This window comes from Jaculus jaculus, chromosome 3 (genome assembly GCF_020740685.1).
Source record: "Jaculus jaculus isolate mJacJac1 chromosome 3, mJacJac1.mat.Y.cur, whole genome shotgun sequence".
Classification (NCBI taxonomy): domain Eukaryota; kingdom Metazoa; phylum Chordata; class Mammalia; order Rodentia; family Dipodidae; genus Jaculus; species Jaculus jaculus.
In genome coordinates, this window is record NC_059104.1 from 11,768,470 (window position 1) to 11,791,697 (window position 23,228).

The 23,228-nt window shown below is 42.3% G+C and overlaps 1 protein-coding gene and 1 pseudogene across 2 annotated transcripts in view; one reads left to right on the forward strand and one right to left on the reverse strand.

Moving 5' to 3' along the window:
• Positions 1-23,228, reverse strand: part of Pcca (propionyl-CoA carboxylase subunit alpha) — a 339,901-nt gene that overhangs the window by 118,905 nt on the left and 197,768 nt on the right. For both annotated transcript variants that reach the window (XM_045144878.1, XM_004663385.2), the window contains exon 19: positions 2,433-2,535. In XM_045144878.1, coding sequence (XP_045000813.1) covers positions 2,433-2,535 — 103 coding nt within the window. The remainder of the gene's footprint in view (positions 1-2,432; positions 2,536-23,228) is intronic.
• LOC105944402 lies at positions 11,463-21,900 on the forward strand (annotated as a pseudogene).

The window sequence follows — 23,228 nt, forward strand, 5'->3', positions numbered from 1 at the left end:
GTGACCCAGAGAGAATGCACTCTGCAGAGGGAGATCTAGAAAACCACGGACGGAGATCTAGGAAACCATGGACAGCTGGTGCTCCCTCAGTGGCCCAGAGTGAACGCACTCTGCGGAGGGAGATCTAGGAAACCATGGACAGCCAGTGCTCCCTCAGTGACCCAGAGAGAACACACTCTGTGGAGGGAGATCTAGGAAACCACGGACAGCAGGTGCTCCCTCAGTGACCCAGAGAGAACGCACTCTGCGGAGGGAGATCTAAGAAACCATGGACAGCCAGTGCTCCCTCAGTGACCCAGAGAGAACACACTCTGTGGAGGGAGATCTAGGAAACCATGGACAGCCAGTGCTCCCTCAGTGACCCAGAGAGAACGCACTCTGTGGAGGGAGATCTGCAAGGCATCTTGCTGATGCCACACAGCTGCCCAGGCCAAACTAGGCAGCTCAGTCCAGAAATGCCCAAGAAAAAGGGTCACACTGCCTTAAGTATGTACTCTGCCCTAGGCTGCTAGTGCTTCTCACAACAGTGAAGTTAAAAAATAATAATAAAAAAAAGAAAGCCGGGCGAGGTGGTGCACGCTTTTAATCCCAGCACTTGGGAAGCAGAGGTAGGAGGATCACTGTGAGTTCAAGGCCACCCTAAGACTCCATAGTGAATTCCAGGTCAGCCTGAGCTACAGTGAGACCCTACCTCAAAAAACCAGTAAAATAAAATAAAGGAAAGGAAATAATTTTTGATACTACATATAAAAGTAGGTATTCTCCAGAGATTGTCCTAATGCATTAATTTCACAAGCCAAAATATAAAGCAAGAGATAATTTTACAGGAAAAAAGAAGGGTCCAAATACACAAAGTGGCACATGCATGTGGAGTATGTATGCAGTGGCAAGAGGCCCTGGCATGCCCATATTCTCTTTCTCTTTGCAAATAAATAAATAAAAACTTATTTTTTAAAAAAGAGAAGAGAAAATCATTAGAACACACAGCTTGAGGAGAAACAGTGAGACAGTGCCACTCTCAGAAGTGACCCGCCCAGGCAAGTGTCTGAGGCAGGCAAAGGCACTGTGCGCTTGACCCTCCCTGCGCAGACCCCAGTGGGGAGGGAAGCCAGCAGGCGCATGGTAAAGAACCGAAAGTCACGCTGAGGTGTGCACTTCCATAAGGTCCGCTTCCCCAGGTTGGGCTGCGATGGTAATACCTCGGCTACTCCAACTGACATAGGGTTTATGTCCACTGACAAAGCTACTTCTAGAAAGTAATCATGGAGACCAAAGTACTGTAAAGAACCACGTTTATCTTAAAACATGTCAGAACATAACTGTTGAACTCCACCATGGCTTTCAATTTGAAGAGCTGAGTTCTTTCATTGAGCAGAGCTGTAGCATCTTGACATACAGAATGCATTGTACAATCTAAGGAAAACCAAGGAGACAACCTTTCCTCTCACTTATCTTTAAGTCTAACTATACACAGGAAGGCCAGCTTCTCTTCTGCAGGGCAACAACCCAGTGCTTACCTAACACACAGCAGGCATGCAGTCAACACTTAAATACATGAATCCTTATGAGCCTCCAACTTGTAGTTTTTTCTCCCTGAGACCAAGAAACTGCCATGTCATTCATACCTCATCAGGTTAAAATGAAATTACATTATTTTGTCTTTCATTTGCTGCTTTAATCTTCTTATAAAAAATAATGTGTTTCCCCAATACACTATGGCATTTAAATGCAACCTAGGCAGAAAAGAAATCTGGATAAACCCCATGTTCATTAGGCCAACTATATAAGTCCTTCCTTGATTCAGGATGAAAATATAAAACCATACACATGAAATGGCAACTCTACATGGTATTTGGTGAATTCCAATGACAGATTTTAAATATCTCATTCACGCTACAGAGTGAACAATGAAGCCTTACTGAACTTTGTTCGCTATGGGCAGGAATTCAAACCTGTGTAGTTCTGCCACGGATCCTAGACACAGAGTTCAAGTTCTTCACACAAAAAGAATGCTGCTGTAATGTAAACAGCTGCAAGAATGCCTTCATGAAACCTGAAGATAATGTTATATGAAGCTTGGAATTACTTTTTTTGAGAAAAATGGTTCCATACCACAGCAATCAGATGCTTGGAATTACAATGAAAGATGGACTTGCCTCTCTTATAGAAAAGGTAAATAGATTACTTTTCAGTGAACACTACAGAAAAATGAACCAGGGAGTGGGTTTAAAATGTGGCTAAATCTAGCCTCATGAATTTTCTAATTAGCAGACGAGAACAAAGTTCTATTTACATTCAGCTTCCAAGAAAAGATGAAACAAAATCATAGGTGTGCTGTGAACCTCAGAGAGGAGGGGTACTGGGAAGGTTGACAAGGGTTCTAAATGTTCGTAGATAATTTCAAGATTACCAAGTAAGCAAATGAAACTCACAGAAAATGTTGACCCACTGTTTGATGCTATGACATTATGCTCTTCGTCATGCAGTTTTATTGAGAGCTCCCACTTAGCCATGTCTGGTTTAATAACTGGCACTCTGAAATAGAAAGAAAGAAAAAGAGTCAATAATTTTATATTATTCTTTCTCAAAATAAACTAATTTTCCTTTGACATTAAGTGTGTGGAGTAAAACTGTCAAAGTATGTTTTTCACAATACTTCATTTTAAAAGTTCTATCATTGGGGGAAAAAAAAAAAAGCTTTCAGATTTAAACTAGAGGTTTAAAAGAAAAACACAGATCAGCCAAACACAGCAGCAGTCACTCTCGGTAACTGTGAGACCACCATCTCTTTTCCAAACATCATCATCCACCTTATGAACATGAGCTGCTTGGGACAGCCCTTCACAAATTAATCTTTCTTAACTATCATTATTTTTTCTAATCTTTGCTACTGAAGGCAGGGTAATTACAATATTTTTTTGCTTGTGTATGTATGTATGTGGTGTGGTGTGGTGTGTATGAGAGTCCACACCTGAATTTGAGAAACAGCAGTCAACGCCAGGTGTCTTCCTCAGTTGCTTTCTACATTATAAGCAGCAGTATTAGGATGACTGCTCTTTTAGTTTCACTCTACCCAGGCTAACTCAGAACTTACTCTGTAGCCCAAGCTGGCCTCAAACTCACAGTGATTTCCTACCTCATCCTCCAGAGAGCAGTGATCATAGATGGGAGCCACCAAATCTGACCTCACCTAATTTTTGGAATCTGGGTTCGGTGTCAGTTACTTTCTCATTGTTGTACACTAATGGTTAGCCAAAAGCCACTTAGGGGAGAAAAAGATTTTATTTCAGCCTACAGATCTGAGTGTAAGACCAATGGCCCCAACTCCTGGAGGCTCTGGGAAGGCTTGTACCTTGTGAGGGACGATGACACCAGGGTCCTGGTTCCAAGGCTCAGATCTTCCACACACATGCTCCCTGGGGTCCCAAATGGCACTATCTCCCTACATCACCATTCCCAAGTTCATATCGCCCACAAAAGTTCCTAGTTCTCACATGACACTAGGTCCTCTATCCAGAGCTCAGATCTCTCCCGTGCAGACACCGGTTCCCCAGCTCCCAGGCTTAGGGCTTCCTGCCCAAACACATGCACAGTTACACCCAAAGACCATCATGGCCCCAGATCTCCAGCTTGGACCTTCCAGCCTAGATCTCTCCGAGATCTTCCCCAAGATCACATCAAGTCTGGATCTCCCCCATGGACCAAGGAGGACATGAATCAAGGCACAAGAAGCAGAGGATGAACAGGAAGTAGGGTAAGCCACCAAACTTTAAGGCCTATCCACAGTGACCCACTTCCTCTAGCAAGGCTCCACCTCCCAAAGGTTCCACAAGCTTCCTAAGTGGTGTAACCAACTAGCATCAAGTATTCAAACATATGAGCCTTAGGGAGACAGTTTACAGTCAACCCACAATAGGGTCTCTTACTGAGTCCAAAGCTCACAGACTGAGCTAGATGAGCTAGCCAACAAGTCTTAGAGAGTCTCTGGCCCTGCCGCTGAGCCAGGACTACAGGTCTTTTACGTGGGTGCTGGGATCTGAACTCAGGTCCTCATGCTTATACAGCAAGCACTTTGCCATCTGTATCATCGCCCCAACTCTCAAGCAATTTCTTTTCAAAATAAAAATTACAATAAAATAAATAACTATCTTCATGACTTGACCTTCAGAGACAAAAAAAATGAATTAGGATAATTTGGCATAGTTTTGGTTTTCTAGGCTCACACATGGCCTAGGTTTTCTCGAACGTTGGCTTTCCTACCACCTGAACTCCAAACAAGGCTTGCAGATCTCTCAACAGCACTGGTCTTATCACACAAGCCCTTTCCTGTGCAGAGTTCAAGCTGCATGGTCCAGAAAAATGAAGTCAAGCATCCCGCAGAAAGAAAGGAAGGAGGGAGGGAGGGAGGGAGGGAGGGAGGGAGGGAGGGAGGGAGGGAGGGAGGGAGGGAACTTCAAATGCTTCCCACAACTGTGTAAACAAAAATGTAATGTTTCAGAATTAACCTAAGCATCACATGTTTATATTCTGTATTTGTAAAATACTATTAACACTAGCACTTTGCAGTATTCAACCTGTAGCTTATGCCACAGATAGTCAAAAACTGCTATGTTAAATTGTCATGTAAGTCTCCAAAATAGTTGCTATTCAGTGATGAAAAATTATAGTCATAAATTGAAATCATCAAGACACCTTTATTTACAATGTTTGGAAGATGATGATTAAAATTTGAGGAACATTGGGCTGGAGGGATGGCTTAGCGATTAAGGCATTTGTCTGCAAAGCCAAAGGACCCAGGTTCAATTCCCCAGGACCCACATTAGCCAGATGCACAAAGGGGTGTAGCGTCTGGAGTTTGTTTGCAGTGGCTGGAGGCCCTGGCACACTCATTTTCTCTCTCTCCCTCTTTCTCTGTCAAATAAATAAAATATTTTTTAAAAAACCTTTTAAAAATTGAGGCACATTGGTATCTGTTGGGCCACTTGACCTGTTTCATAAAGATGAAATTTTTTAAAAAATTATTTATTTATTTATTTATTTATTTATTTATTTATTAGAGAATGGGCATAGCAGGGCCTCTATCCACCGCAAACTTCAGACACATATGCCACCATATGCATCTGGCTTGCATAGGTTCTGGGGAATTGAACCTGGGTCCCTGGGCTTTGCAGGCAAGTGCCCTTACCGCTAACCATCTCTCTAGCTCAAGATGAAGTTTTGAGTAGTACAAGCAAATATGAACAAAGAGTGAAAGTGCCTCAAAAGTAATGTATACAATATATCGATGTGCAAGATGCTTTTTACTGATTTTAAGAGAAATATTTCCGAGGATACAGCATCACACGGAAGAGTCTGGATGAACAAGAGAATCTAGGGACAACACACAAGAGAGAAGGGGAGGAGAAAGAGAAAGAAAAAGCAGTGTAGGCAAAGAAAGAGAAGGCAGGCACAGGAACTTCTGCTCAAGTTCCTCTCTCGAGCACCCACGCTCCCAAAGGCACTGGGTGTCGTATGTCTGTCTCTCCGCATTGGGCTGTGGGCCTTTAGAAGGCCACCATCATTCCTCATTTTTTTTAAAGTTTTTATTCATTTTTCTTTCTTTCTTTGAGTGACAGAGAGAGAAAGAGGCAGATGGAAGAGAGAGAGAGAGAGAGAGAGAGAGAGAGAATGGGCGCAACAGGGCCTTCAGCCGCTGCAATCAAACTCCAGACGCGTGTGCCCCCTTGTGCATCTGGTTATGTGGGTCCTGAGGAACTGAGCCTCAAGCAGGGGTCCTTAAGCTTCACAGGCAAGTGCTTAACCACTGAGCCATCTCTCCAGCCCTCATTCCTCATTGTCATTGATCGACTTATTTTATTTTCCAGTGCCGAGGCTGAGTGCTGAGGCAAGCATCCTACCACTGAGCAGCAGCCCAGGGTGTTCCCGGAGAAAAGGCTGGCGGGCAGTGTAGAAGGGCCTGCGCAGGGATAAAGAGATGGCTCAGTTGGTACAGCACTTGCCATGCAAGCATGCAGATATGAACTCGGTCCCTAGCACCTACACAGAAGCCAGGTGTGGTGGCACACACATGTACTGCCAGCACTGGGGAGGCAGACACGGGAGGCTCTCGTGTTAGCTGAATCAGTGAGCCCTGCCTCACAAAGATAAGGTGGGGAGCAGCTGAGGAGACACCCACTTCTGGCCTCCACATGTGTGTACCCACAAGCACACCTGCACATACACACACATACATACAAAGGGAAAAGAGCCAAGGAGCGTCGGCTCTGAGCTACACAGGCAGGAGAGGCTGTGCCAGGGCAAAGGGGGGCCTGGAGCCCTTAGCACTCCCTGGGGTGTCACCTCACTAGACTTCGTGCATCGCTCAACTTCAGCCACGCACCCACTCTTTCCCAGGGTTTTGTGATAGAGTGTGTCTCTTGGATAGAGCTGCTATGCTTTCTCAACTCTTACTATGACGATGTTCCTTATGCTGGTGGCTGCTGTCTGTACAGTCTCCACTCACACTGAGTTAACTCCTTAGTAAGCTAACTCTTACTCGAGAACTTAAAAGTAAAGCCCCATCCTTTCTACCTGATTATATTGCTCATTATTCTCTGACTTGTGTGTCTGATTGGACCACATTACTTAAGCCAAACTAATAGGAGGCAGAGGACCGAGCCCTGTTAACTCACAGAACTTGGCATAAAACCCAGCCATCCTGTCTTCCGACCTTGAGCAAACTGGTGGCATTCACTTCTTTCATGGAAAATTAAAATATTACCATCTGCATTTGTAGATACACATTAAGGATTAAGTTGAGGCATGTAAAGAGTAACTTTCGCTATGATATTCAGTCACACCCTCAGGCGTGTGCTCTTACCCTTATAATTGAAACTCTGGGCTTCTCGGCTTCTCATTCTTCCGGGGGTCAATACCTCAACTCACCGTGTAAGGTCAGTGTCCGCCTTCCACCCAACGTGTCCTATATGCTGAATATTTTTGAAAGTTCAGGGGCCCAAAGAAGGTGTGACCCTTTCCAGCAAGGCAGGATCCTTTGCTAGCAGAGAAAGTGGAAGCTGCTGATCCTGACTTCCTGTTCCAACCAAGGACACATTTTCCCACAGAAAGCGATCTCACAGATGGTGGCGAGACATAGCTGCTGTTCTTTAGAACCTAGCCACTATTTATTTTTCCACTCTTTATTTTGATCCACATCTGTTTCATATATGTTGTAGCCTGCCCCAGGAGAGAGCCTGTGGAAGAGCACAGGCTGGAGGTCCAAGTCTCAGCCCGTTTCCTCCCAGCAATGCGCTTGAAAACGCCTTCAATCCTGTCGAGCTACCCTTCCTGCACCTGCAAAAGGAGCTGTGGGCAGAAACAGACAGATGATGGGAAGCTATGGCTTTCTCGGAGCCCTTATCTCCTGAAGTGGTACTTTTCTAACAAAGGCTTTTAAGGTGGTTATGTTAAGAGGATGGAAGAAAAAAGGTCAACAGGTCCAAGAAGAGTCAGAAACATGGAATCCTGGGATGGGATCAGCTTTGCTAGGGTTCCTTCTGGGTTGACACAGCTTAAGAATAGGTTTTTAAAATATTTTATTTTATTTATTTATTTAAGAGAAAGAAAGAGACAGAGAGTGGGGGGTGAATGGGCATGTGAGGGCCTCCAGCCACTGCAAACGAACTCTAGACACATGCACCACCTTGTGAATCTGGCTTACGTGGGTCCCAAGAAATAGAACCTGGATCCTTTGGCTTTGCAGGCAAACGCCTTAACCACTAAGCCATCTTTCCAGCCCAAGAGTAGTTTTATTTATTTTTTCCAATGAACTAGATGGGTTGAATATACAGGCCAGCTAATGAACAGACACAAGTGTGTGCCTCAGAAGAAACAGACTTCAGTATAAATGACCAGCACATACAAGCCTGAAAAAAGGCATATTCTGTTTCTGCAAAGTTATCCAAAGAGTACTAATGATTATTTTAATTGCAAAAGCGCAAACAGGACAGTGGTTGTTACCTAAAATTATAGTTTAAATTTTAGAAAAGAATTACACACATTCACGAAATCCAAAGTAGACTATTGAGCTCTCCCCACTGAATCACTAACTTTTCCAATTCGACAGCCTGGGCGTAACCCCAGCACTAGCACGGGGTCGGGGGGAGACAAGTGAAGTCGGGGTCCCAGGGCTCCATCAGTCACCATCACAGCGATGATCCAAGGAGCCCAGTTCCCTCTAGAAGCGTACTCTTAGTGAAAAAGGCGACCAACAGACCAAAAGTTCATCCTGTGCCACCTGCAAAGCAGAAGTGAAGCTTCAGACTTCACAAAACAAAGCCCAGCAAAGAGGAATTTACACACCACCAACTCACAGGCCAGTCACAGCTCCTACCCAGGCCTGTCCACTTTATTATATCCAGCCAGAAAGCATCTGCTCAGGAAAATCCAAATGTTCCATCTATTATAGTGAAAAACTGTCAAATGATAATATATTTAACTTAGAAGAATATTCTACTCAAAGGCATGTAAGTAATACTAACATGTAGATACACTGCTATTACATGTCATTTTAAAAGGTTTTCTGGGGACTTAAAGGCTGACAACATCTTCAGTGAGCCAAGACAGTGGTCTCTTCACTCAGAAATGCTGCTCTCTGAGGGTGTCACTACCACAGAGTTAAAACAATGCTAACGGTCAGAGAATCATCAAGAACTGCTTCATCATAACTTTCCCAGTGGGTGGTCTGTAAAATGATCCAGAATAAGACGCTGCATTCCACAGCCGCTGAGGTCAGTTCCTGCATACAAATCTTTACAGAAAGAAAAGGGCCCTCAGAAAGTGGGCCATTCATCTGAACCAAGCTCAGAGCATTTCCAGCATGGTGAAAAGCTATGTTATGCAAGCACATAGATGTATTCAGTGGGGGTAGACAGAACCCGCTACATGCAGACTACAAAGGAGCCCTCCCATGGCTCATGAATAAGTCGAGGAAATGATCAGAAAAAAAAGAGAGAGGAGAGAAAGATGTTTAGACAGATGGCCCACTTAAAATGCCTGAGATAGGGCACAGGCAATTTTAATGAAACTTTAGATCTAGTATATGAATTGTTTCTTATTTCCCCCAAGTGGGGAGGAAAAGAAAACAACTCCAAAGAAGACAAAAATTCAGCAATTTGCTGAAAAGCCCACTTTCAGCAAGTTAAGATAGATGAAGGGTCACAACTGCCTGTTTTAGTAGTGTGATAAATTCATGTAAAATTTTCACAGAATTCACAACTATTAAAAATGAATATAAAGAGCATGGAATGAACAGATTAAAGGAATTTCAAACAGAAGGCTACTGCCAAAGCAAACAAAAATCTATTCCTTATTACGTGAGAACTTAAAACAGGACAACATTAAAGTTCATCACTGCTGAAGACAGATAAAAGCAGCTTCCAGAGAACCCTTCAAAGTGCGAGACAGACATGCACAGGAGGATCAGAATTCACCTATATGCAGTTTAAAGCATGTGTCCAAACACATGAAACTGTACAGGAGACCATCAGAATTTTCTTGATAAGTAGGGGACACCCACAATTTAGGTGGTATTAGCATTACAGACAATTAGATAAGTGACATCTGACTCTAGAACTGAATGCATAATGCAACTGAGCAGCTTAGTGTAGCCACGGTGTGCATCTCCCCTTTTCCTCTCCATAAGTAACAATGAGGTTCTCCATGGAGATTTGGGGCTTGTGAGAAATGGCAAGAAAGTCCTTCTTACCAGCCTGTAAGAGCTTTATGACCCCCACAAATTACTTCACCTCCTTGTACCTCAGTTTCCTCATCAATAAAACAAACTAAGAATATGTGACTTCAATGCTGACTAGGAGATACAAAGTACTTGAACAGGACATAATAACATAACTGCACTATAAAGGTAACTGTTAGCACCATCACCCTTACAATTGGTTTGGAACAGAAATGTGAAAATCCGTTTACCTACCATGTCAGCAATTTTTGTCATTTTAAAAAAGTAAATGTGTCTAAGAAAATCTTGGGGGGCTTGAGAGATTACTCAGTGGTTAAAGGTGCTCACCTGCAAATCCTACCAGCCCAGGTTCAATTCCACAGCCATTTACATAAAGCTGAACAAAAGTGGCATAAACATCTGGCATTCCAGTTGCAATGCCCACACGCACATGCAAACACACACACACACACATGCAAATACTTTGTTAAAAAAAAAATACCTGCGCTTCCATGTTTATCACATCAGCACTCACAATAGCCAAAGTATATAGTCAAACAAGGTGTCTGTCACTTCAATGGAATTGAGAATCCCATAGGTGTATCTAAAGGGCCTAGCTAAGGAAGGAAGACCCACTCTGAATGTGAGGGCGCTACCCCATAAGCCAGGGTCATAGACTGATAAAAATGGAAAAAGAAAACTCAGCAGGACAGGTAACCACTTTCTGTCTCCTAACTGCAGACATCGTGGGCCAGCTGCCTCATGCTCCTTTCCCAAGTATGGGCCAATGAAAGGACGAATCAATCAATCAATCAATCAAAAATAAAACCCTTCCTTCCTTTTTTAAGATGCTTTTTCTCAGGTATTTTTTCACAGCAATGAGAAAAGGAACCAATAGGGCCCACCAGCAGCAGAGTAGATAATGTGGGACACATATGAGATGGTATGCAGTTTGCCCATGAAAGTATAAAATCTGGTCTGGAAAGATAGCACAGGCAGTAAAGTGCTTGCCTTACAAACATGAGAACCTTAGCTCAAGCCCTAGAACTCATTAAAAACAGCTGTGGCCAGGCACGGCGGCGCACGCCTTTAACCCCAGCACTCGGCAGGCAGAGGTAGGAGCATCACCGTGAGTTCGAGTTCACCCTGAGACGACATAAGTGAATCCCAGGTCTGCCTGGGCCAGAGACCCTACCTAAAAAAAATAAAATAAAATAAAAAAACTGTGCACGGTGGCTCAAATTTGTGATATACAGGTGATTTTGGATAACAGGTACCAAAACACCAGAAAGATATACAAGAGGAATAAGTTCTCATATTTTATACCATGGTAAGATGACTATAATTTACAACAATTTATCATATATACTTTTAAAGAAGTAAAAGAGAATGATTCCATCATTCCCAGCACGAGAAATGTTTAAGAAGGTGGAATGCTAATTATCCTAATTTCATAATTTCACACTGTATACAGAGATCGTATTACACTTCATAAACGAAAAAAAACCAATATGCAGTTTACATAATGCCAAATTCATAAATCTGAAGTCTCATCATTTGTGTCTTTTCAACTTTGGCCTGGTGCCCATCTCCCTAAGTGACCATAGATAAAAAATGACTGGTCCCAAGGCTTTCCACCCACAGACATGTTCTAGTTACTTTCTCTGCTGCTCTGATAAAACACCCTGACAGAAGCAACTTAAGGAAGCAAGGGCTTATTTCAGCTTCTACTCCGAGGCTGCAGCCCATCATGGCAAAGGAGGCGTGGCAGTGCGGCGGGCAGCGGGCACATTCAGTGCCCAGTGAGGTAGCGTAGTAGGGCAAGGCATGCGGGGGCTCGGCCGGCGCTCGCCTCTGTACAGTCGAGAACAGGGCCGGTCACTTGCCATTAAGGTAGTTTTTCCCATCTCAATTAACCTAATTAAGATAATCTCTCACAGGCCTGTCGAACCCAATCTGGAAAACCCTTCACAGGCGCGCCCAGAAGCTCATTTCCTAGGGGATTCTAGTTCCTGTCAAGCTGATAATTAATATAATCCATCACAAGTCCACCACCTGTTAACCTGACACCCAAACATGTCACTTTTAAGTCATAATCTTTTACCCTTTGTCCCATAGGTTCATGGCCATCTCAGAATGTAAAATGCATTCAGTCCAACTTCAAAAGTACCCTACAGTCCTTACTGGTCACATTACTGTTCATCAGAAGTCCAAAGTACAACGTCTCTCCTGAGACTCAAGACAGTCTCAACTGTGATGTCCTATAAAATCAAAAACAAAATACATACTTGCAACCTACAATGGCATAAACAATCCCATTCCAAAAGGGAGGGAGGGGAGGGACGACCACACCCTGCACTCCCTGTGTCGTATCTGGCACTGTGATGACATCATCTAAATTCCAAAAGGCTAGGGTAGCTCCACCCCTCCAGTGCCCCTGCTGTGGCACACATGGCCTCTACCGTGCCCACCTGGAGAAACCAGTGTGCAAACATGTGATTCTATGAAGGACAGTTTATACGCAAACCAAAAGATTCTCAATGACCTAGGGCTGGCTCCACCCCAGGGTTACAACCCCCCGAGGCCCAGGGCTGGGGGGCGAGCAGGCACTGCTGTCGTGAGGCGGGAGTTGGCCTACACACCCATGCCCCGGAATCAGGTCAGTACCACCCTGGCTGTACCACGGCCCTCAGAACCGAGGGTACAGTGCTGGTCAGCTTTGAGGTGAGGCTCAAGAGTGAGGGAGGCAAGGATGATGTGGAGGTGCAGTAGTGGCCCTAATACTAAGGCCTGACCCCATGCTCAGAGCTCCCCACTGTGTCTTTGTGGAACACTGGATCTCCAGGTTATCCACGTGCTGATGGAGGAGCCACCAGACAAGACTGGCCCAAGTTCCCCCAGGGCATCAAGTGGGTGGAGACAAATGCTGTTTAGCTTGGCTGCCTGGTTGAGAGTTTTAAAACCAGGTGCCAAGGCAAAGGTGGAGGGGTATGGTGGCATCAGCTGTCACTTTGGGGCACTAGAAAATGCCTGCCCCTGGCTGACCCTGAGGTAGGCAGAGGTGGCTGAGGCCGTTGGGGCATTGAGCCCGTGGAGAACACTTTCCCCAGTCCCTTGCTGAACCACTCTTCTTGACCCACACCTCCACCCCTTAATCTCCCCACCATTCCTGCCTGGCACAATGCCTTTCACAGCAGTGGTCACGCTGGGGTTTGAAATGAGTCCCACTACCTCAGGGGACGGCCTCACTTGTTCAGGTTCTACAGCAGGAGGCCCGTTACCTCCAAATCCTCATACCTGCAGAGGGCCTTTACCCACTCCCCTCACCTCCTGTTCTACGGCATCTATTGTCCTGTTGTACATATTGCCTTGGTTAACAATACATTACTTTAAGGGGAAAAAAAGACCCTGTATGTGATCTTTCTGTTCAACGTATTTTTGAATTTCACCCAATGCTTCCTCTTATGATCAGTGCTTTTGTTTCTTGCTGAGAAGTTTCTTTGAATATACCAAGGCTCAGAAAATGTGTTTTTTATAGAGGCTTTGCACATAGACTATTAATTGATTTCTAATCCTCTTGTGTTAGAAGAGATAGGTATGGAAGTCATTTCAAGAAAGTTTGTAGCCGGGCGTGGTGGCGCACGCCTTTAATCCCAGCACTCGGGAGGCAGAGGTAGGAGGATCGCCGTGAGTTCGAGGCCACCCTGAGACTACATAGTGAATTCCAGGTTAGCCTGAGCCAGAGTGAGACCCTACCTCATAAAAAAAAAAAAAAAAGAAAGTTTGTAGACCAAGTCCTGCATTTCATTGACCTACTAAACTGGTTGCCTTTTCCAGATCCTTCTGCATTGCCATAAAATTTCCCAAACCAACACCCCAAATCTTCTACATAATCATCCTCCACAAAATACAGCCCCAGTGGAATCATGACTTGATTGGACCTAAACTATATAAACGTATCCCTTTGTAAGAAACAGAGGTATCTTAACAATATATTCTTTCCCACTTCATGAGCAGACACAGCTTTTATTTAATTCTGAAATTCTCTCAACAATTTGTCTTGAGCCTCTTTTGTTAATTGACTGCCTCATTTTATTCAGTTGTAGGAGAGATTTCTTAGTATTTTCTTCAGTAACATGTCCCAGAAAGTTTTTATTCCAAACTTTATGCCAATTTTTTAATGACTTGTTACTCTAATAAATGGCAGTGCACAGCCAGGCATGGTGGCCTTTAATCCCAGCATTCAGGAGACAGAGGAAGGAGGACTACCACAAATCTGAGGCCACCCTGAGACTACATAGTGAATTCCAGGTCAGACTGGACTGGAGCAAGTCCCTACCTCAAAAAACAAAACAAGCCAGACGTGGTGGTACACACCTTTAATCCCAACACTCAGGAGACAGAGGTAGGAAGATCAACATGAGTTCAAGGCCACCCTGAGAATGCATAATGAATTTCAGGTTAGCCTGAGCTAGAGTGAAGCCCTACCTTGAAGAAGAAGAAAAAAAAAAGACAGTGTAGAATCTATTTTGCTAAGGTATGATAATTCTGCATTAAGTAGAACTTTTTTTCATTGCTGCTACATTTATTACAATATAATTTACATTTGACTGACTCTCTAAATTTATTAAAGAGATTGTTTTGTGAATTTCATAAGGTCTTCCATGCAAATGATGATGACTCTGAAGAATACAAATGACTCTCTTCATTCTTTCCTTCTGTCTGTATGCCTCTATTGTGTGTTGTGCTGACAAGGCTCTACAGGATAACACTGAAGAAAAAGACAACTTGTTCTCGATATTAGGAAGATGACATTCAATATTTTTTCCAGTACTCTTTGCTCTCTGTCCTTTCCTTTTGTGGTTCCCAACATACATAAACTATAATTTTGATATTATCTCACACATCACGGGGGGGCTCGCTTCAAATTTGTAAAAACGGCTTTAATAAGATATGATTGATAAATTTAATGCTACAATTCATGAATTTTAATATTCACATGCATTTATGATACCAAACAGCACAATAACGTAAGAAAACTTATCCATGAGTAACATAAATGCCTTTTTGTGACTTTCAACTTTTTTAAAAATATTTTTTTGTTCATTTTTATTTATTTATTTGAAAGTGACAGACAGAGAGGAAGAGAAAGAGACAGATAAAGCGGGAATGGGCGCACCAGGGCTTCCAACCACTGCAAACAAACTCCAGACACCCGCGCCCCTTGTGCATCTGGCTAACGTGGGTCCTAGGGAATCAAGCCTCGAACTGGGGTCCTTAGGCTTCACAGGCAAGTGCTTAATCACTAAGCCATCTCTTCAGCCCACTTTTCAACTTTTGAAATACCACATTCTCACCTTTTTCAGATTATATAATCTCTAGTCTTCCACCTTCATGGCTACATATTCTTTCTTCGGCCTTCGCCATAAATAAGCTTTACAGAGCACTACCAAATTACCATGGCACATAAACAGCACATTTTACATGAAGAATCTTCACTTAGTACCTTCTTATAGTTACCATTTCTATGCTGGTATTTTCGCTATGTTCCCTCATTTCGATCTTTAATACTTAAGAACAATTTTAGCAGCAGCTTTAATAAACTCATGGTTGGTTTTTATTGACCACTTTTCCTCTTAACTATGCATAATCATTTTGCCAACCCTGACTGATCTTTATTATAACATACAGTTAAATCACTAGTTGAAGTTGGGCGTGGTGGCACACGCCTTTAATCCAGCACTTGGGAGGCAGAGATAGGAGGATCGCTGTGAGTTCAAGGCCACCCTGAGACCACATAGTGAATTCTAGGTCAGCCTGAGCTAGAGTGAGACCCTACATGGAACCCCCCCCTCCAAAAAAATATCACTGGTTGACACCTGAAGTTGCGGAGGCTTGCTTTATATTGTACACAGATGTGTGTATTTGGTTTTGTTCTTAAAAAAAAATTTAAAAATTTGAACTGTCCATTATAGAAATGTGGTGTTTTCTCCTAAGATATGGCCTTATGGGGTTTTAATAGAAAGCTCAAGGTACTTGCCAGATTGGTGAGATTAAAAATTCCAAGTATCATGATTGCATCAGAAAGCACCTAAAACATGAGCTCAATTTATTCATCATTGCAGCAGGTTTTATATACTGAGCTCTCTAGAATATTTATACTGACTGATCTTAAGTGTCAATCTCTTTAAGGGAAGCTAATTTCAGATATGAAATTCCTCTGCTTATTGCTCGCTTTTTGCTATGATTTGTACCAGTTTAATTATGACAGTATGTACAATATTTACTCCAGTGCAGCTTTATGTATTCCAATCTCCTTTGTCCATTCACTGTCACACATGTTGTGCCCATCAACTTAGATTCATAATTATAATATCATGTCAGCATCAGAAAAGAGCTTACAAACTGAAATACTGGCTTCTGCATTACTTGAAGCAGTTATCATGACAAGTGCTTTGTGCATCTGCATGATGTGTTCAAGTTGCTGTTTTATTGCAAACTGAAGAACTTCACCTTCTCTTTTTTCTTTTTTATAGGGCGGGTCTACCAACAACCAAAACTCTAGTTTCATTTACATGGAAATATCTTGTGTCACCTTCATTTCTCCATGACAATTTTGCTGAACATGAGACTTCTCACTGACATTCTCACAGAGCATATCACATAAGTCATTTCATTCTTTCCTGGTCTCCATGGAATCTTTTGGGAAGTCTTTAATCGTATTGAGGATGTATTTTATGTGATGCTTCATTTTTCTGTTGTAGGAGGAGGGTATAGGTCCAGATCCCTTTGGGTTTATCTTACTTGGAGTTTACCAAGATTCTTGAGTATGCAGACTAATACTATTCACAAAATCTGGATGAATGTGACCATACTTTCTTTAAATTTTCTTTCAGCGCCTCTTTCCTGCCCTTCCAGGACTCTCTGCACACCTATGTTGGGATACCTGGTTGTATCTTTTCAAGTTTCTGGCCTTTGGTAATTTTTCATCATTTTTCTTTCTATTCCACATAGAGAATAATTGACATATCTTAACATTTGAAGATTACATGTCAGCTTAAATCTACTGTAGAGACCCTACAATGTACTTTTTATTTTAAGCATAACTTTTATTTCCAAATTCTTTATATTTTACATCACTGTGTAAGAAGCCCAACATTTAGACTCCTTCCTGATCAGTTTCTATTCATACATTTTAACCCCATGAATGGGGCATGCTTTCATGTTTCTTTTCTTTTCTATTTCTTTTTTTTTTTTTTTTTCTTTTTTACCCCCTCCAAGGTTGGGTTTCATTCTAGCCCAGGCTGACCTGTACTTCACTATGTGGCTTCAGACTGGCCTCAAACTCACAGCAATCATCCTACCTCTGCCAATCAAGTGCTGGAATTAAAGGCGTGCACCACCATGCCTGGCTCCGTGTTTCTTTTTATGTCTTGTTAGTCTTTGTTCAAAACACTTTAGACAAGGTAATGTGGCAAATCTGAAACTTTGTTTTTTCTCCTAAGACAACAACCTGAACTTTTCTATTGCAGCACTGTACAGAGGTGTCAGCTATCTGTTTAACAACTACTTGTCCTATTTTATTTTCATGTTCCTCAAAGAAGGGGTATTTTGTTCTGATTACATGGAGCATTCCTTAGTATTTTTGGAATGATCTATTATATAATTCTAAAGGCTAAATGTTATCACCATCAAAAGACAGAGAAATATAACTAAAAGAAGGAAGCCTTTGTGAAACAGATGGTCAGAGCACTGTTCATCTAGACCAATGCTAACTAGATCCATGAACATTCAAGTTAACAAGTCCACCATACACACTGTAAATAAACGGGATTTCTGCAGAAGACAAAATCAAAGGTAAGAGATTTAAAAATATACAGATGCTTAGAGGTTCTTATAAAAAAAGAGAAACAAAAAAAGATAATTAAAAAAAAACAGTAAGTTTATGCTGTGTATTAATGTGAAACCTTTAGTAACTATAAAAAAGAGGGGTTACTTAATCAGCAACTATGCAGATAGCTTTCAAAATAAAAATGCCATCAAACAGTGTTTCACTATTGAAACATATTCCCTCCTCTTATTTCCCCTACAGTGTTACTCATATTGCTAAGTATTTTCCAAGTCTCACAGAATTTATCCATAGAACAGACTTCACTAAGACTATTAATCAAGACAAATCTAAAAAGATGAAAATTTACATAAGAAAATTTGAGTCTAGTCAAGTTGATTCAAAGAATTAGATTTAAATCTATGCTTTTACAGTTATCCTAATCCCTTATGATTTAAGGAAAAGGTAGTACTAAGCAAAGTGACAAGGAGATATTCATGAGCACAACTCCCACATCAGGCTCAAAGATCAGACCCTTCTTCTCACTTTGCCACATCTCATTACTTCATCTGTCATCAAATATTTAAGTTATTATATTCTTGATGCACACAAATATAAGGAAAAGCAAACTGAAAAAAATAATATCTTCAAAGGGTGTATTTTCCCATTTGTACCACAATGCCAATACTCACTTAAATTTTGCATTTATCTCAGTGACAAATTTCTCTAAAGCAATCTTAATTCTTTTTTGGGAACAAGGCTGAACAAAAATATACACAAATATTGCTCCATTACCTAGAGAAAATTACTTTACACAGATCAGCTAACTTGGATTTTTAATAATAATCTTTGTATTATGTAAATTAATCTTTTGACATTTTATTATAAACGCACTGATGGTGTTGATTTAGTTTCAATTCAAAAATCAAGGATTTCATTACCCTATAAACCATATCCAGAGTTCAAAGTGTTTAAGGGGGGTTAAACAAAATGCAAACATTTAATGCAACATTAAGCATGTGAAATAAAAACTTGATTGCCTAAAGAAAGCATGCTATGCTGTTACCCTGGTGACAGGTTAAAAAAGAGATTGTGAGCTGAATAGCTGTATGATATGAAATTAAAATGTTTCACATTGAACAATCCAAAATGAATTGGGAAAGGTTAGGGTAGAGAAGAGAGAAATCAATTCTCCAGCGGCAATGGTGAATGGGAAAGAAGCATGAATAGGATCTGCCAGTGGGGTGCAACAGCTGCCAAATATCCTGCAGCCAAAGAATTACAATAATACTGATGAAGTGTGCAGGAGCTTCTGGAGTCATTGTAGGGAACACAGAAATTCTCTTGCAATAATGAGGCTATTCTGTCTTTGATTTGGCCCTTATTGGATGATCAAATTAAAGAAAAATATTTTAAAATGTACTGCTTAGTAAAAAAAAAAAAAAAGTGTATCATTTTATCTACTTAATATTTTAGGCTTGATATAACTGAGATTTCCAAATCATCCACACAGTCATATTAAAAATAACAGAAAAATGTCCTAACGGAAGAATAGGCAGGCTTAAACGGAAACGACTGAATTAATACACTTCTCTTGTTGCCTTTAGGGGATTTGTTTGCTCAAATGAAAGCCTACATTTCCCAAGACACCGTAGCGCTACATGGCGAGTATACAAAGTGCTTCATTATTCAGTCAGCGTCAGAGCGTCTACTTCACATCTACTTCGCTGTCCTAATAAGGAGGCTTATCTGAGAACACGCAGGACACAGTATGATAGGGAGTTGCTTGAATTTTATAGATGGTGTAAATGGGTTACAATATGACAAATACTTTCAACTCAGAAAACTAAATTAAAAAGCCAGTATGCAATGTTCCTTGGGAATTATTTTTATAAGGCTACTTTTGCTATGATGCTTTCCCCACTTATTTATTATTCAGTGGATAAGAGCATATTTCAAAACCTGAAACTTTTATCATCTAATTGAAAACTTAATAACAAGTAAATGAATTACATCTGTGATTAGGAAAGGCCACTGGTTTTCAATAGCCAGAAAGAAGGCTCACATAATTGCATCTGTCAGGTGGCATTCACTAGGGCGTCGATTCCCATTTTATCAGGAAGCCAGATGAGGAAGGAAAATACAATACAGATGTATACAACAACAGCACACACAGGGAATCCAAGCAAGTGCGCTTTCCCCTCCTGGGACTGCACTGAAGAGTTGAACTGTCAGCAGGCACTATAGCCTGGAAGACACCTGATCTGTTCTACCACAAACTCAACAGACCTGGCCCACACAGACAAGGTCATCCTCCACAGAAGGGAGTGCCTGCTCCAAACTTTCAGCCTGAACCATTTTCATCCCTATCATCACACGCCATGGTGAGAACGTTGTTTTTGGATCCTTTAACCTCTGCGCCAATATCAGAGGACAAATTATGAGGGTGACATCTATGGCCTCAAGCAATTCAAACAGGACCAGCGATGGAGAAGCCTTCAGACGCCATCCATCCAACACTGCCATTTTTCAGGATGGGAAATGAAAGCAACAGTTGAAACATTTTGGCAGAGGGCACCGGGGCTGGGCGCAAACTGCCTCTCCGGGTGCTGTCCACCTACTGCCAACTGCTTTGACCAGTCAGTGCTGGGTGAAAAGCCCAAACAGCCATAGCTCTCTCCATGTCCTCGTCTGAAGAACTAACTAAAGGGAATGCCAAGATAACGATTCACATGGCATAGACATTTTCTGAGATAAGCGATGTGGGGTGGCCATCATGCTCCCTAAAACATCCTCATGGAAATTACTTCTCTGGGTTTAGCAGTGCTATCAGAGCAAGAGTTATATCATATGTTAAGTTTTAAAGTGCCAAGACACAATTTTTGAAAACAACTTTCTTGAACAGCATTAATTTGGCAAAATGTTGACAATATAAAGGTGTATTTTTTTTTTAAAGACACCCTTTTAAGTGAGACGGCCCTTTTCTGGAAAATCAAAATAAGGAAAAAATTTATATATATACACATACATACATACACACACACACATACATACACATACACACACATACAGAAGGCAAATCCTCAAGAGTTTCCAGTACTTGCTGTCTCCATTTTCTCTCTTCCCCTCCTTTCTCAAATTGCCTTCAACATATTTTTAAGCCCAGTGTCACATATGCCATCCTCTAAAACTATATGGTCTCCTGAGACAGCCACACTTGAATGTCATGGTCAACATGTTTGGATTTTTTTAAACATTTTTTAAAAATTGATTTCATTTCAGAGCAAGAGAGACAGAGAGATCGGTGCCGGGCTGGCATGGTGGTGTGGAGCTCGCGGAGGCTGGCATGCGCAGGCTGCTCCCCAAGCCCCGCTGGGCTCCCGCGCCCCTCCCGGCCTCCGTGCTTGCGGTGTCCTGGCGGTCCGCGCCCAGGCCTGGCTGCTCCTTGGGGCAGCCGGGGTTCTGCAAAGTGGGCTCGCAGCCGACTCGAGCGACTCCCCCTTTGGCATAAGGCCCACTTGCTCTGAAATTATTTTGAGGCAAGAATTTTTAAAAGATGGTTTCCATAGAGACCTTTTAATAAAAGTAAAATTTGGAGAAAGAATTGAGGAGTTACAGACCTGCCGACTCTTAATGAAACATTACATCCTGACAGGACTTTTTGTGGATCCTTGTGAGTTGGCTTCATTATGAGAGAAAAACTTAACAGAGTGGACCCTGAGTCTTGGAAGGTGTGATGGAGATATTGCAGTGCTGAGCACTCCTGTCTCTTCTTCTCAGCACCATGATGCCTTCCGAGTCATCCCAAGGTCACTGCCATCTGAAAAGAGAAGGCTCTCTACCAAAAGCAGTGATGGTTTCAGAAAGTTTTAATATAGAAGCCCCTAACTATTTGTCCGAGGAATCTGAAGTCCTTATTTATGCCAGACAGGATGCACAGTGCATTGACTGCTTCCAAGCCTTTCTGCCTGTGCCCTATTGCTATCACCGGCCACACAGGAAGGATGGTGACACCCTTATTGCGGTTAGCAACCCAGATTTATTGATGTACTGTGACCAAGAGTTCCCAATTTTGAAATGCTGGGCTCAATCACAAGTGCCAGCTCCTTGTGCTTTGAAGAGTAAGGAGATCTGCCAGTGAGGCAACATGAAGTATGAATCAATACTTAAGAATCTGACCCTGCAACTTCCGGTGGGGCTGACTGTACATACCTCTTTGCTGTGATCTGTGACTGCTCATTACCATCCTGTGTGCGTCCCTGATCCTGCTAGCTGTTTTCAAATACGGCCGTTTTTGTCTATAAGTTTTATACAGTTGTGTTTTCTACACAGCTAATAAAAAAGACCTATATGTTTGTGACTAGGAAAAAAAAAAAAAAAAGAGAGAGAGAGACACAGAGAGAGTGTGCCAGGGCCTCAGCCACGGCACACCACACACCGAACTCTGACACTTGTGCTAACTAGTGGGCATATGGGACCTTGCACTTGCCTCACCTTTGTGTGTCTGGCTTACATGGGATCTGGAGAGTTGAACATGGGTCATTAAGCTTTGCAGGCAAACGCCTTAACCACTAAGCCATCTCTGCAGCCCTGTTTTTTTAAGCATATTGGCTTTAACATGGAACACCTGCTTTGTCACCATTCTTTCTTCACTCAGCCCTCCAGACTCACACACTTAAATCAACCATTTTCTGCTGCTTCTTCCTCGTCTCCTTTGTGGATCCTCCCCATCCTTAAGACTTACTAATGCAGGAGGGCCCAGTGTTACTAGTGGTCTCTTCAATAAGAAGCGTTATGAAGAGCAAAGCTATACTAACACTGCTACAAAGGACTGCAGGCCACCTGAGTGGGAAAGTACTCAAGGGCCCTGGGTTACTGCCCAGAGCTTCTTTCTATGGAGCCCATGAGAAGGAGGGACCAGTGATCGAAGGGCCAAGTTTGGGTGGTTCCTAATTCTGATTAGCAGACTTAAACTACATAATCCTTTTACTACTACACATGTCCCTTCTCTTGATGTACCTGATCTAAATTATGTGTGTGCCCACTTACCTGAAAGATGGCAAATAAAAGATTCACACTAAAAGGTTCCCTCAGAGGACACAGTTTGTCTTGTTGCACATGCACCCAAATAAAGTCTAGGCTAGAGCCTGTCTCCAAATCCCAGATATATCTTAGAACATGTTTGAATAGAAACAGGACATTGCCCGGGATTGCTAAGATGAGCAGCTTATTTCCACTTTTAAAGCAAGTACACATGCAGCTTGACACAGGTGGCGGTCTCAGATTGCCAACAGGTTGCTAGGTAAGCTGTTCAAGAAAAGGTGTACTCTCTGTCCAAGCCCAGCAGGGCCCTGGTTGCTAGTTCCCTATCTTGCTGCTTCACCAAGGTTCAGACCTTGGCTGTCATTACCTCTAACTGGTCTCCTGCTTCCACTTTCACCTCTTTATAATTTCTAAGTCTGTGTTAGCTCCCTAAACATCACAGGCTATTGCAAAGCCTCCCACTTGCCCACTCAAAAGCTAACTAGATGGAAAGACCCTATTGCTGAAGACTCTACATGTCTGGTTCACAGAACACTAAGAAAGCAAGCTGGAACTGAGCTGGAGGCCTCCTCCCTATTGACTAGCAATCAGGATGCAAGAAAGACCTATGCATCAATGATCTTAACCAGCAGTGGACCCTGCAGG